The sequence below is a fragment of the Juglans microcarpa x Juglans regia genome, chromosome 1S, assembly GCF_004785595.1.
Source record: "Juglans microcarpa x Juglans regia isolate MS1-56 chromosome 1S, Jm3101_v1.0, whole genome shotgun sequence".
NCBI classification, from domain to species: Eukaryota; Viridiplantae; Streptophyta; class Magnoliopsida; order Fagales; family Juglandaceae; genus Juglans; species Juglans microcarpa x Juglans regia.
Window position 1 is genome coordinate 13,405,499 of NC_054595.1, and position 15,415 is coordinate 13,420,913.

Sequence of the window (15,415 nt, forward strand, 5' to 3'; positions counted from 1 at the left end):
GTTCCTCCTTGGAAGAGGTGAGGGAAGAGGAAGACGAAGCTGATCTGGATGTTGGCGACGCGAGTTTTGGTGACCATGGGGAGGGGCCAAGGTGAAGGCCACACTGCATTTGTATCTGAGTTGGAAGTTCCAGCTACCCCTTTCCTGCCTTTGGTGCATTCCTCATTAGGGGGGAACTCATACGGCGGCCAGAGCAAGTGGGTAGAGGTGGATCTTCGGGTTTTTCGCTAAGGAGATAGCTCGATTTCTGGCCGAGAAGATTGAGGTGGAGTGCTACTTGGAACAGGCTAATGGGCACATTCGTGCCTTAGAAGCCAACCTTGAGTCTCTCCGCGAAGAGTCGTGTGAGTTTCGCAGTGAATTGCTTCGGGCCCAATCCCTCCAAGCTCGTGACAGTTATGCTCTACGGCTGGTAGAATTGGAATGGGCATTTGCTAGGCCCAAGTATCATGCCTGAGTGAGGCGATGGCCGCCTCTCAGCAGTCGCAGGCGGAGGCTGAGCAACGCTGTCGGGAGTTTGCTCAAGCATTGTCTTCCTCTGAGGAGCGCAAGAGACTCGCCCTTGAGTTGTTAGAGGTGAAAGCATCACATGGAGAGGAGCTTAGGCAGTTCAACCTTCAAGCGTCCGAGGCACAAAGGAATTATGAAAGGTTGGAGTTGAGGTTTGCCGCCTCCAAGAAGAACAGGGAGGACACTGACGCCGTGCTGGATAAGACGACGAGAACCATGATGCGCTTGGACACCTCGGTGAAAGAACAAAAGGCGAAGCTACACAAGTTGGAGTCCCAATTGGCTTCCGCCAATGGTGAGTTGATTTGTTTGCATCCTCAAGTGCCAATTTGTGGACGCCCTGGGGTGCAACACTATGCCTGACACCTTTCCTGCCTCGCCTTCTTCCTCCAAGCCTAGCGGGACGTTGTCGTCGCAAAAATAACATCTCCTCACTGAACGACCTCCTCATTGTTGATGTTGTTTACTTTACTCTTGTTTTCTTTGTTTGACAGTGTTGGCCCTTGGTTTGGCCTCTTTATTGATTGAATGTTGATGCGTCCCTTTCTGATGTGAGTCTTTTGGACTTAATGCCCCTCGTGGGGCCTTCAAGTCGTTATGCCCATTCGTTGCATTGCGAGTCTTTTGGCTCGACCCTGGTGGCTAAGTGTTGGGGTCGCGAGGTCTATTAACCTCCACGCCCATTCGTTGCATCGTGAGTCTTTGGACTCGACATTGGTAGCTAATTGTTGGGGTCGCGGGGTCTATTCACCTCCACGCCCATTCGTTACACTGCGAGTCTTTAAACTCGACAATGATGGCTAACTGTGGGGGTCGTGGGGTCTATTGACCTCCACACCCATTCATTGCACCACGAGTCTTTGGACTCGATGTTGGTGGCTAACTGTTATTAAATGCATGAACCGAACAACCGTCCGCCTTTATTGACTTGTCACTTGTCAAAAACATAAATTTTACAAAATATCTAAGGGTAAAACCTCTTCAGATGCTTGGCGTTCCAAGGGCAACTCCTTTCCTTGACTGTCCTTCAGACGGTAAGAACCTGGTCTGTTGGTGGCAACGACCATGTAAGGTCCTTCCCAACGTGGGTTGAGTTTCTCCTCGTCTTGGGTTGTCATTCCCATTTCCTTCAGTACCAAGTTGCCTACTTTGAAAGACTTGGGCTTGACTCGCTTGTTGAAGTAGTGCTCGACCTTCTTTTTGTTGAGGATGTTCTGGATCTTCGCTTCTTCCCTCTTTTCCTCTAGTAGGTCGATGTGTTACTCGAGTGCCTTATTTTCAACTTGGTTAAAGTGGCTGGTCTGATATGTGGGCATGTTGACTTCTACTGGAGCGACTGCTTCGCTTCTAAAGGCCAGGGTGAATGGCATCTCGCCTGTTGGGGTCTTCACGATTGTCCTATAGGCACATAGGACTCCTAGGAGCTTTTACGCCCATTCTCCCTTCTTGATGCCGAGCTGCTTCTTTAAGATCCCGATGAGGGACTTGTTTGTTGACTTTGCTTGTCCGTTGGCTTGTGGGTGTCTTGATAACGAATATTTTATCTGGATGCCCAACTCTTGACACCATTCTTTGTAATGCTCTGAGTCTAACTGCTTCCTGTTGTTGGAGATTATACTATTGGGAATCTCAAACCTACACACGATGCTCTTCCACAGAAATCTGGTGATAGTCTTTGCTATTATGGTTGCGAGGGCCGATGCTTCCGCCCATTTAGTGAAGTAATCCGTTGCGACGACTATGTGCTTTACCTCTCCCTTCCCTGGCGGGTAGGGGCTGACCAGATCAACCCCCCATTGGGCAAATGGCCATGGGGTAGTAATGGAGAGCAGTTTCTTAGGTGGACAGTGTGTAACGGGAGCATAGACTTGGCACTGAGTGCACCTTTTTGCAAACTGTTTGGCGTCTCTTAAGGCGTTGGCCAATAGTAGCCCGCCTTGAGGGCTTTCCTCGCTAAAGCCTTTCATGTATTTCTGCCAAGACTATCTGTGCTTCTTGGGGCGAGATGCACCTTAGCAGGGGGTGGCGAAGCCCTTCCTGTACAAGATTCCATCAACTTTAACAAACCGCGTTGCATTCCTTTTAACTTTCCTTGCCGCCTCCTTCCCCTCCGCAACGTGGTTCACCTGTACTCCGATTGTTGGCATCTCTATCACCCTCCTTTCTACTTCCCAAGGCAAGTCCGTGTCATCTGTTGTAGAGGTGGCTTTAGCTAGCCTATCCACTATTGCGTTATCTGCCCTTGGTACTTGCCCAAGACAAAAAATAAGCGAGCTGGTTGCGGATTTCTAGCACCTGGTTTAGGTACTTTTTCAGTCTCCCCTTTTGTTGCGTAAACTCCAGTTACTTGGTTTACCATTATTTGAGAGTCGACTTTGGCTTTGATCTCTCTGGCGCCTAGAGTCTTCGCATTTGAGAGTTATGCTATTAGGGCCTCATACTCGGCTTCATTATTGGTGGTCTTGAATAAGCGTGACCATGTAGTAGTACTCCTGACCTGCCTCGTCAACGATGTAGATCCCTATACCTCCTCCCTTCTGGCAGCGGATCCATCAACAAACACTACCCAGGGTTGGCTATGATGCGCCATTTCAATATCCGCTAGAAAATCGGTGAATTCGGCAACAAAGTCTACTACGGCTTGCCCCGTCACTACACTTCTGGGCACATAGTTGATTTCAAACTCGTTGAGCTCTATCGAATATGAAATCAATCTTCCTGAACTGTTTGGCTTCTGTAGTATTCTGTCGAGGGGCTGCTCTGTTAGTACTTTTATTGGGTGGGTCTGAAAATATGGTCGTAACCTTCTGGCAGCTGTCACCAGTGCAAATGCCATCATTTCCATCCGCGGGACGTGATCTCGGCTCCTCTTAGCGCACAACTTGTGTAGTATACCAGCGCTTGTGTTGCTTCTTCTTCTTTGATTAAGACCGCCGAGACGGCGTGAGGGGAGACATTGGTACACATATAAAATGTCCCTTGATTGGGATGTTTTAATAGAGGTGGGTGGGCCACGTACTCATTCAATGGGTGCTTTTCGCAGGACCTTAAAGAAAAGAAGACACTTGTCCGTAGACCTCGATACGAATCTATTCAATGCGGCTACTCTACCTGCCAGCCGTTGGGCGTCATTAATGCTTCTTGGCGGCGCCATATTTAAGATGGCGTCGATCTTTTCGATGTTCGCCTCAATACCTCTCTCCGGGACAATAAAGCCCAAAAACTTTCCCGAGTTGACTCTGAAGGCGCACTTAGCTAGGTTCAACTTCACCTTGTATTTGTGTAGCACCACGAATGATTCTCTAAGGTCTGCTAGGTGCTGGGCAGGTTCCTTGCTCTTTACTAGTAAGTCGTCGATGTACACCTCCATAGATTTTCCAATTTGATGCTTGAACATCCGATTGACCAGCCTTTGATAGGTCGGTCCAGCGTTCTTCAACCCGAAGGGCATCACTTGGTAACAATAAAGGCCTCTGTCGGTGATGAATGTCGTTTTCTCGTCGTCCGCCTTATTCATTCCGATTTGATTGTACCCTAAATACGCGTCCATTAAGCTCAAAACTTTGTATTCTACTGTGGCATCTACAATGACATCAATTCGTGGTAGTGAAAAACTGTCTTTGGGGTAGGCTTTGTTGAGGTCAGTGAAGTCTAAACACATTCTCCACTTCCTGTTAGTTTTTTTAACTAGTACCACGTTGGAGAGCCACTCTAGGTAGTACGTTTCTCTATAAATTCCGCTGCCAAGAGACGGTCCATCTCCTTAACTTTGGCCGTGCACTTTTCCGTAATAAATGACCACCTCTTTTGGCGCACCTTTTTGGCCTCCAGGTTGACGCACAACATGTGCTCTGTGATGGCGTTGTCAATCCCTGGCATATCTTCGTGGCTCCAGGCAAACACATCTTGGTGTTTGATTAGCAATTGTTTCAACGCCTCTCTGTGTTCCGGTGGGAGTCTCGTCTTGACCCTTGTCCTGGTGTTTGGGTGTTCTAGATGTGAGGCTACCATTTCTAGTGGTTCATTTGCCTCGGCCTTCATCAAGTTGTTCTCGTCTCTCAATTCTGTCTTGGCCAATTTCTACCAAGGGTGGGGGTGGTGACCTTTTGTTTAGACTGACCGTGACACACACGCTAGGCACCCCGCCTTCAGCTCTTGAACGTAACATTCTCGAGCCAGGATTTGCTCTCCACGAACCTCGCCGACGCTTGTTTTTGTCGAAGATTTCATCTTCAAGTGGTAGGTAGATGTGACTATCTTTAAGTCGTTCAGGGTTGGTCTCCCCAATATGGCGTTGTAAGACAACGAAGCCTTAACCACCAGAAAATCCATCATTGTGGTAACTATGTGGGCGCTTTGGCCAACTGTGATTGGCAGCGTGATGGCACCCATGGGTTGGACTGCTTCTCCTGAGAACCCTTTCAGGGGAGATGGCGAAGGGCGTAACCTATTAGGGCTAATGCCCATTCTGATGAAAGCATCCTAGAATAAGATGTTAGTTGAGCTCCTGTTATCATCTAGAACCGGTCTAGTCGTGTAGTTGGCTATCAGGAGGGTGACAACCAAGGCATCATGGTGGGGGTACAGGACCTTTTGGCTGTCTTCATTTCTGAATGAGATGGTAGGGGTGGGATTTAGTTTGGTGTGTTTAGGTGTCATCTGGGTTCACGCTCACGACCTTCTTCTCTCGTAGGCTTGAGATACTCGGCCAACATTCGTTCGAGCTCCCCGCTTCCTGCCAGGCTGGCTACCCTCTTTTTGAATGTCGAACAGTCTTCTATCCAATGAGTGTCCTACTGGTGGTACTTGCAATAGCGCTGCCCTCTCGCTAGCAAGCGTTCTTCCTTTCTTGCCGCCTGGTCGTTTTCTTGCACACTTAGATTATTGTGGATGAGGTGGTGCCTAGGGGTGAAAACCGACCCCTTCGGCGCGGTTTTTGGGAAAAACCGACGCCGACCGATGCTTAAGTTTTGGGGGAGAAAATCGGCCGAAATCGGTCGATGGGGAGGAGAAACGCCGACGCCGGTAGATGCTTCATTTCTGTGGCGGTTCACGGTCGGTTCTAAGACCGAGCTTCGTCTGAGAGAGTAGAGACTAGAGAGAGAGAGAGAGTTGCAGAGGAGAGAGAAAGCGAGGATGAGAACTGAGACGCGAGTAAGAAGACAGATTGATATCGAAACGACGCCGTCTGGTTTAAACCAAACGGTGTCGTTCTAGTTATTTGTTTTAATGCATTATAAATAAAATGATGCCGTTTGGTTTATTATCAAACGGCTTCGTTTCAGTTATGTTTAAAACACAACTATAGGAGTAAACGACGCCGTTCCACTTAAACTTAAGTAGAACGGCGTCATTTTAAGTGCAGAGCATATAAAAAAAATTAATTTGTTTAGTCGGCCGGTTTAGTTGTTTGAACCAGGTTCGAACCGATGCCGAACTGGCTGATATCGGTTTTCTCAATTTTGTACCGCCCGCCAACCGGTTCTCCACCGGTTTCGGCCGATTCCGAGCTTAGCCGGCCGGTTTGAGTCGGTCCCGATCGGTTCTCCGATTTGTTGTACAACCCTAGTGGTGCCCCTGTTTTCGTTGATTGGATTATTTTTCACACCTCCCGTCTTGATGACCCTACTCGGTCTTTGTCTTTGGCGCCATTTGAGTTCTTAATCTCTGACTTTCCTTCCTGTTTCTTGGGCTCCAAATGAGCCTATAACGTGTCCTCAACGAAGTCGTCTGCCCTATCCCCGAACTCCCTCAAGGTGGAGGGGTCTTCCTGGCCAGCTCAGCCATGAAGGGGCTCCGAGGCCATATGCCCCGCCAAGAGGGCGGCTAGTGTGATCTTTTTGTCTTAATCATCCGTGGTCAACTTCTCTCTGTTGAAGCGGGTTAGATATGCTTTCATGCTCTCTCCTTCTCTTTGTTTGATGGTGAGTAGATAGGTGGCTGGTCTTTGGCGCCTCCTACTTGCCATGAATTGCGTTAGGAACTGCTTGGCTAATTCCTCAAAACTACTAATGGATCCTGGACGCAAAGTCCCAAACCAACCATGTGCTATTCCCTTTAACGTTAACAGGAAAGCCTTTCAAGCCACCTCTTCAGGAAAGCCTTGGAGAGTTATGTGCACTTTGAAGTTCTCCAGGTGATCTATAGGGTCCCGCGACCCGTCATACATGTCGGTCTAAAAACCTTAAACTTTGGTGGGAGGGGCATTGTCATTACTTCCTCGTTGTAAGGAAGGTCGGTCTGGTAAAGCAGTTCTACAGAAGAGGACCCTCCCATCCTTGCCATCTCTTCATATTTGTCAACGAGGCTACGCAGTTTGTCATGTAACCTCTTCTTTTCCAGCTCTTCATCGTTCACGCCTCTTGCGCTGTGTGCATGTCCTTCCACTTGTCCATATTGGACGTGGTGTAGCTGCTTGCTGCTTCAACTCTTCATTCTCCTTTTGTAACTGCTCCACTACTGCCACAGCCTTTCTCAACTTCTCCTCGACTTCTACGAGCCTTCCATCTACCTCCGCTGCATTCATCTCTTGATTGCAGGTTGCTTGAGATCGCTTAGTAATTGGCATGTGAAAATCACGCTGAAGTTTGTATAGATCCCACAGACGGCGCCACTGTAAATGACGTGTTTCACACTACCGACTAGTCAGATGACTTGCAATAGATGAGGGAGCGGCACTGGATGCCTAGAGGACCTCCAATGCCTAAGTTAGAGAGACGTAATCCCAATATAAGTATATAAGTAATAATCATGCATTATCTGTTACCTTTAGGTGTTATTTATAGAGGTGCTGAGGACGTAGATAAGCATTAATTATCCCTTAATAAGTGGATGAGATAACCATCCTGATCTATCGGCATTATCATATCACACAATTGGTGCAGAATTTGGAGATGAATAGAATTTCATTCATACCAGCAAAATTAGAGTCCATGGCAGCTAACAATCTGTTAACTTATTACATGCTTCAGTACAAACTAATACAATTCAGTACAAACTAATTGAACTCGAACATCATTAATATTTAGGAGAATTGTGCACTGTTTTATATGATTTAATTATCAAGGATTCATCAAAAGAACTTCACTCTAGATTTTTCTTTATTCTTTTCTTTTTTGCAGCAGGCTTCTCTCTCTGGAGTTTGCAAAGTTTGCTTGTGACATTTTTAATGCTGTTACTTATTTTTTTTTTACTGCATTTATATGATTTTCTTGACATGTATATACATATTCAAAGAACCCCTTTGGGAAAAGGAAGGATGCTAGCCACCATGTTGCCGCCCCTGGTAGTAATGGAGCTCTGCCAGCTATGACATACCAGTAGCTTGAAGGGGATGTACTCTCTGTTCTTTATGCTCCGTGCAGCTTTTGAATGCATCCATTTCATAATCAAGTCATCAACATTAGCATCTCCCCCGCATGTTAATGGTTGCACGTACTGGCATCATGAACATACCATTTGGTCATGTTATAAGCTATCGAGGACATGCATTTCTCAGCATGTTGAAGTGCCTGGATCATGTAATAGGTGGCTCAGTTATTGATATCATTTGTAGAAGTGCATTGGTCTGTGGTTTTGTGGGATTTGCCTGCTTTTCCTCATTGACTTTTCTACTTTCATATTGACTTTTCTGTACACCAACACTAGGAATGCTTCAACATCTTTCTATGTTATCTATTTTCCTTTATTAGGTATTTCACCTAATCTGACTTTTAAAGGTGACCTAGGAATTCATGGTGCATGTGAAATATCTAGAAACTCACCACTAATCATGTTTCCCTTTCATCATCGCCATTACCATTTCCATAACAACCATACCCCCAGCCTTTCCCTACATATTCAATAGTCCTTAGCTCATGATTAAGCAAAGGTTAGCTAATGCTGCTTTAACATTCAAGCTTCTCAAAGCATAGCTATGCAAAGAATGTCGAGAATTATTTTGTGTGATTTATACAGGATTTTGCATACAAAATGACAAAGCTTCCAAACATTTGAGGATTTCAAGTGTTGCAGGTGCTTTTGATTCAGGTAATTTGACTTTAATAGGGCGGACTACTGTCAAACACGTGGTGGTGGTTAACTGCTTTTTTGTGTCAAACCTTTTCTGGAAATTTAAGTTAAGCTGCCTTGGCAGTAATAAGAGCCATGGGGTTCATTGTTGGAAGGAACCTATTCCGCCCATTTCTTACCGGTTGCTGGAATTTCATTGTGTACAAGTGTAGTAGCTTTAATATTGGGAGTAAAGTCTCAACGAGGAAGCTTCCTCAAGTTGAGAACATATAAGTTCAGAGGAAGGTATTGTTTAGTTGTTAGTGTTTCACTTTAAGAATTAAAAAATAGGTATTACATTATGCTTGGTTCTCTTTCTTTCTTTCTTTCTTTCTTTATCATTTTCTTTTTGATGGGTCTGAAACTATCCTTGGTTCTCTTTATCTGAGCTTTGGTGTTCTTCGGTAAACATATAGTTTACAGGTGTACGTGCGCGCGTATGGGTGTGTGCGTGAGAGGTTGGGGGTTTATCCCTTTGGGCCATCATGACAAACCACACTGCCCTTTCTTGACGTTCTTTCCAATATTTTTCCAATTTATCGATAGCTTTATGAAACTGGTAAGAGTTGGGTTGGGGAAAAAGAATTCTCATTGACCATGTTGGCGAGTTCAAACTTACAGCCAAGGGATCAAAGATGGCCGAGATTAGCGATGTAAAAAACAAGAGCATTACATGTTAAGGGGATAATGATTTAAGGTTAGTTTGGGTAGTTGAGAATATTTCACTACTATTCAATATTTTATCATTAATTTTTCATTACTATTTACAGAATATCTTTGATTACTTCACTATCCAATCGCAACCTTAGTCAAATTCGGGTCATCGAAATGATTCAGTGTGGCTGAATAAATGCAGGAGAAAATTATATAAATGCACCGACTACAGGGTAAAAAACTGAAATGAAATGAAATCAGGAACTACAATAATATAAATGTGTTCCTATGGGGCCAAATGTTATAGTCATACGGGAAAGCATTTTGAAATTGATACATTGATACCTATTCTTCAATGTATTTTCCGAATGATCTAAATGGATGTATTGCATGTTCAGATGATTAAGACGTTGTAATGTACACCCTTTGTAAAGTTCTGATTGTCCAAATTGTATGACGTCGCAAATTGTGTACCAGTACCAATTTGGGGTGTTGTGGTTTTCTTTCTAAATATAGTTTGAAAACTCACGTCGCGCAATTTGTGTTAAATTCAAAGCAGTCCTAAGATACATATATTTCACGAAAAATTTTATACACTATTATTATCACATTTTCATATCACTAAGTAAGATGTGACATATTTATCACAATTAAATAATTATTTATTACATGTTTTTTTATCATCTAATAGTTATGAATGTGTCACATACTACTTAGTATGATTAAAATAGGATAAAAGTGGTGTATAACAGCAAAAGTCTAACAAGATACAAATGAAGTCTACGATCTGGTACCATGACAAAGCAGTGTTATCAACCTCGTAAGATAGGCCCCACTCCTACCTTCTATAAAGAATTGAATGTTGTTCTATCGAAGTTTAATAAACTTTTTCATTTGAAGGTGGTTTCCATTTTGGTGAGCAATCTCTTCCACTAGGGCTAAGCAAATCCGACTCCGAGAAAACAAATTAGTAGTGAATGATTTGTGAGCAATCTCTTCCACAAAAAATTCTTTTAAAAAGTGGGCCACATATGAAACTAAAAAAAAATCTAAAAAAAAAGCTCAAATCTGACTCCGCTTTGACAAATCGTAGTCGTAGTTGGATTAGAGTCTACATAAGTCGGAATCAGAGTTGGAGTTTAAATCTGGACTCCGACAAAGTTGGAGTCGAAGTCGAATTTAGGGGAATCAAATTCCGACTATGTCGGTGCTCACGTATGTTCCACAAACAAATTGATTTTGTTTCACCATGTGGAAACTGTCCACATATGCAATGCAATTTTCAATGACCGCCCCAGGGTTAAAGCTTGCATCCTTATGGACTCTCAAAGTTTCTACACTGCCAGATGCCCCATGATATTGTAGTAAACCTTACTAGAACATTGGTGCCATACCGTTGCATAATCTCACATACTTAATCATGAAAGCTGTTATGTTCCTTCAATAAACCTAGAAAAATGTGCTATGGTGATCCCTTCCTCAGTAAAGAGCCTGGCAAGGATTCGTGGTGCCAAAGATGCCAGCCAGTTGGCAATACCCTAGTGGTTACTGTTGGTCTAGGCGCATAATCATAGATCGAATACGCCATAAGAAAATAAGTCGCATTGAAATAAGTAAAGATTTAGTCAGAGACTAAATGCTAATTGTATTAGAGTCATCCATTAATAATAATCACATCCATATGTTATTTTTATTTCCCAAATAATATTATACATCACCAATTGTTCATCTTTCACATCTAGCTACAATGAACCAAACATGATTCCTTGCCTAACATAAAAATACATCTTAACAAAATACAAATAACTAATAATGGAGACAAGCCTCCATTTCTATGACTCAGGTGGGATTAGTTCAACTTCCACGGGAAACTTATCTTGGGCTACATTTGCATCAAGGTCTATGGTTTAGTTAAATGTAGTCGTAGGTAGGTTAAACATCTATGATAGTATTACCAATGAGAGAAAATGGTGTGAATATGCATGCATGCTTCATGTAAACTGATCTGTGAACACATATTTATCCATGGTGAATAATCACCCTCCGACAGAAATAAATATAGTCATAGTTATGGCGAGTAACACAATTATATAAGCATGGTGATAAATCACCATCTAAGCAAATCTCGTATATGCATAGTTATTATCAAGGCAAGGAACCACCCTCTTATCAAAACTCATAAAATGCATTATATCTCATTGTTTAAGCACCAAGCTGGGAACCATTCCATCGTTAAATGTGGGGAATCACTTTACCCGATCAACGTGCAAGCTGATTCGTCAATTTCAAATCATGTGACACGAGGAATAATGCAACCTTGTCAACAAACCTGAAGACAACACTTAGGATCAACCTGGGCAATCTCTCTACTTTTTTGGATGCAAATTGCATCTACCCCTGGCCAGTCAACAGACTCGAAGACACCACACATGGTGTAACACCCATTCTCGTAGATCTGGAATATTTTGTACATTCGTAGCATAATAACCGATAAAGAGATTCAACATCATAAAAAAAAAAAATCATTTATTGAATCATAAAACCTACCTAGCATAACAGGTTTCATAATGTAAAAGATAAAACATAATAATGTAACATAAGCTAGGCATATGTGACAGCAACACTTATTCAAATGTCTAAGCATAACTAAATCCATGTGGAAATAACACTTATTCAAGGGCTAAGTCTCTTGAAGAATAATCTACTCCTGGCACTCCTACTCTATATCCACACAATCATCATCTGGGACATTAAAACATAAACAATGAAACAAATCAGTCGAAGATTTAATAATAGCACATCATAATGTAAACTCAACTTAGCTTGACATTTGGTTTGACTTTGAAAATTTTGATGCATAGTCATACAAACATATGGCATACAAATCATTTATTAGTAACTTAGGCGGAACTAAACATAATCATGTCAATACATGCAACATGGATGGATGAGTGATTGACTCCATGCATTTCATATTATTCATACATGACTTTTTAATATTGTCTTTCACTTACTTAGTGGTCATCATAACATATGCGCATCAGTCCAACTGTCGTTGACCACGTAAATCATATTGTGAACCACGTTTAGGTTCATTGCACCACATAATCATAACATAACATTTGGTAGAGCACGCTTAGGTCCATGTCACTGCATACATCATGACATAATATATGGTAAAACACGCTTAAGTCTGTATTATCACATACATCATAGCATATGGAGGGCCACGTTTAGGTCCGTGACTTGCATGCCCATCCATCATAGCAATTTGACAAAGTTTGAAATGTCGGAACATGTAGCACAGAATTACATACTTCCGTTCATGACAGTTAAGATGCAATGCACCTAGTATGCTTATAACAATATGTAGTATTTGTAGCAAATAATTTTTTTTAACGACATACATTGTACCAAAATGCTAATACCAAAACATCTTTACATTCCTTTCATATTCACATAACCAAAAGTCACATCATAGGTCTTATCAGTATGTAAACAAAATAAACATAGTACTAAAGTTGCAATTCCTTAGTAACAGACAAACATAAATCTAGTCTAAGCACCAAGCCATTCACAAAGCTCCGCTATCTACTCCAAAATGATATCTAAAAACTAAAGAATCATCTCTATCATCTCCCTGAGGCTCCTCCTCGGTCTACTCAACATCGTCCAATCGGGGCTTTGGTGCTCCTTTGTGCCCTGACACATCGTTTACCATTTTAGGGGGAATAGTAGTTGAGACTACTACAATAAGATTTATAAATCTTAGTAAGTTATGCTCCTAAGTTACCAACAGTATATTAACTATGCATGACAGTAAGCATGATGTATTCATGATGGACATGAACTTGCTTATGCAAAAACATAACTTGGAAACATAAGAACTTTTCATGAACATGACATGCTTGCATAAACATAACTCATTCATTCTTATTCTTATTTTTACATGATGATGGATGCTTCATGGTTCTTCATAAACTGTGTGCTCTTGCTGGTATCACATCACATCATAGGTCATTGCACCAACTGTAAGTACGTCATGAAGGTTTTACTCGAAGGTAATTCCATAACTTGAGCTTGTAGCATGTTTTAGCAATACTGGTGTTGAGTGCCTTTGACTTCGCTCTAGAATTCTTTTGGATCCTATCGAAGATTGATAGAGGGTTCTTTGCCAACCCAGGGGACTACCCTTATTTTAATCACTCCAGAGCAAACATGTAAGGTCCACCAGGATAATCACACATCCTAACATTTGGAATCGTGATAAAACTTAACAATTCATGAATGATTTAGAAAAAGTTTCATGACATACTTGTATGCCACATGGTAATGGTGACATGTGACAGATATTCATAATTGATGCTTATAATGACATGGTATATCATAAAAATTACAGAAATATTAATCATAACATGAATTTATTGCATAAATCTTACCATCTCTCATATATAAATATACTACAACTAAGTCAAGAACTAACTTACAAATATCCTTGCGTAACAAAAAGTGGAGTGGGCTGAAATGAGAGATGTTCTAGGTTTAGCAATTCTCATTTAACCACATAGAAACAAAATTTACCAATCTAAAAGTTTATGTGCAAAATTATTCCTTAACTCATGGGAATTTGCAAATAAGCTCCTAAACTTCTTGAAAATTACAAATGGTTCCCAAAATTTATCAAAATTTACATGACTCATATAAATCCCATTCTAAGTTCATCTATGGGCTTAGAATTAACAAAAAAAAAAAAATCACATCTAATACAAGAATTTCACTTGGCCGAACCTAACTAGCTTAAAAATTACATTTGGCTTGCTCTTTGGCCCTTAAGCACACCATCATGCCAAGATTCAAATTTAACAACATAACATCAATTTTCTAGTTCTAATAACATGCCAAGATACCAATCATTCATTTTTTAAGACCATAAACTTTGTATCAAAGAATCAACACAAAACACTAAGATTAGGTCAAACCAAACCTAATCTTGATGTCTTTGGCCTTTCACTTGAATTTTGACACTAAGGACTCCAAAGGATCACAAGTCATAACCTCTAACATGCTAATCACTCAAACTTAGTTGATATTATGAATATCTAAGCAACAAAAATTAATTTGTTCACTTAATGAAAATTGGCTTGCACATTCACCATAGGACCCGAAGCATAAACTTGCTTGGCTATGAACAAAATGGCTAAATCCTTGCTTGCCTATGAACAAAATGGCTAAATCCCTAAGTTGCATGCATATATTCTTGAAATAACACATCCATACATTTCATATTCATGTCCTAGCTTGATCTAAGCACAATTTTAAACATATCAAAGCAAATCACAACATCAAAGAAACCAACAAGTTAAGATCCTTCAAACTTTGCATAAAAACATACCTTTTTGCATGTTCCTAAAAACTCCAACTAAAACCTTAGTTTTAAAGCTTTAAAAATACAACTTAAATCATGAATTAAAGCTTTATGAACAAGATTTTATGAAACAAACCATGGATTCAAGTTTCTAAAGCTAAAAGGATAGACTTAGTCCAACAATTCCTTGCTTGATAGACTCGGTTTCTAACACATGAGAGGAACATACAAATCTTTTTACTAAATACTCATATGCCATAAATCCAACCAAAAATTTGTGTAAACATCAAAACACTACACCATAGAACCGAAATATTTAGGACTACACAAAATATCATCACAAACTTCCAAGGAATACCAAACAAACTCAAACTGAGTTCCTCATCACCAAAACATCATCATCGAACCTTCAAACTTTGAATACAAATATCCAACATAATTCCAACAAACTCAAGACTCAAAGCATCATAAAATAAAAGGGATTGAAGTTAGGAAAATAAAACTTACAAGCTTGAAGATCCAAAAGAACTAAGCAACAAATCTTTCTCTCCAAATCTCACTCTTGGTTTGCTCTCAAGGAAGGAGAATGGAAAGTTCAAAGTGATGGAAGATGGAGAGTGACGTGGGCTAAAAGGGGAAGAAGTGAGGGCTGATTTGATTGGGTGAGTTTCATGATTAGTGATGGAACAGTGCTTGTAAAAATGGGAAAGCATTAATTGGCTAGTTGGAATGGTGCTTGTCGAGTGATGGTTTTGAGTGAAGTGAGTTGAGTGTTTGTGATGACTCAGACTTAGCTAAGTCCTCCCTATTACTTTCATTACTTTTAGCCTTAGTTCA

General features: G+C 41.4%; 2 protein-coding genes and 1 long non-coding RNA gene across 3 annotated transcripts in view; 2 read left to right on the forward strand and 1 right to left on the reverse strand.

Annotated features, from left to right (window-relative positions):
- LOC121246188 overlaps positions 1 to 206 on the forward strand; it is a 1,692-nt gene extending 1,486 nt beyond the window's left edge. Inside the window, exon 2 of the mRNA XM_041144239.1 lies at positions 18 to 206. The gene's annotated coding sequence lies outside the window, so the exon portion shown is untranslated. The remainder of the gene's footprint in view (positions 1 to 17) is intronic.
- Positions 1 to 8,861, forward strand: part of LOC121246187 (cell wall integrity protein scw1) — a 22,927-nt gene extending 14,066 nt beyond the window's left edge. Inside the window, exon 9 of the mRNA XM_041144238.1 lies at positions 7,737 to 8,861. Coding sequence (XP_041000172.1) covers positions 7,737 to 7,833 — 97 coding nt within the window. The 3' untranslated portion in view covers positions 7,834 to 8,861. The remainder of the gene's footprint in view (positions 1 to 7,736) is intronic.
- On the reverse strand, positions 7,357 to 14,491 carry LOC121246189. Its single transcript, XR_005937074.1, has 3 exons — positions 14,481 to 14,491; positions 11,543 to 11,554; positions 7,357 to 7,487 (listed from the first exon to the last, which is right to left on the reverse strand). It is a non-coding gene; the product is annotated as an uncharacterized LOC121246189 (long non-coding RNA).
- Between the last annotated feature and the right edge of the window lie 924 nt (positions 14,492 to 15,415).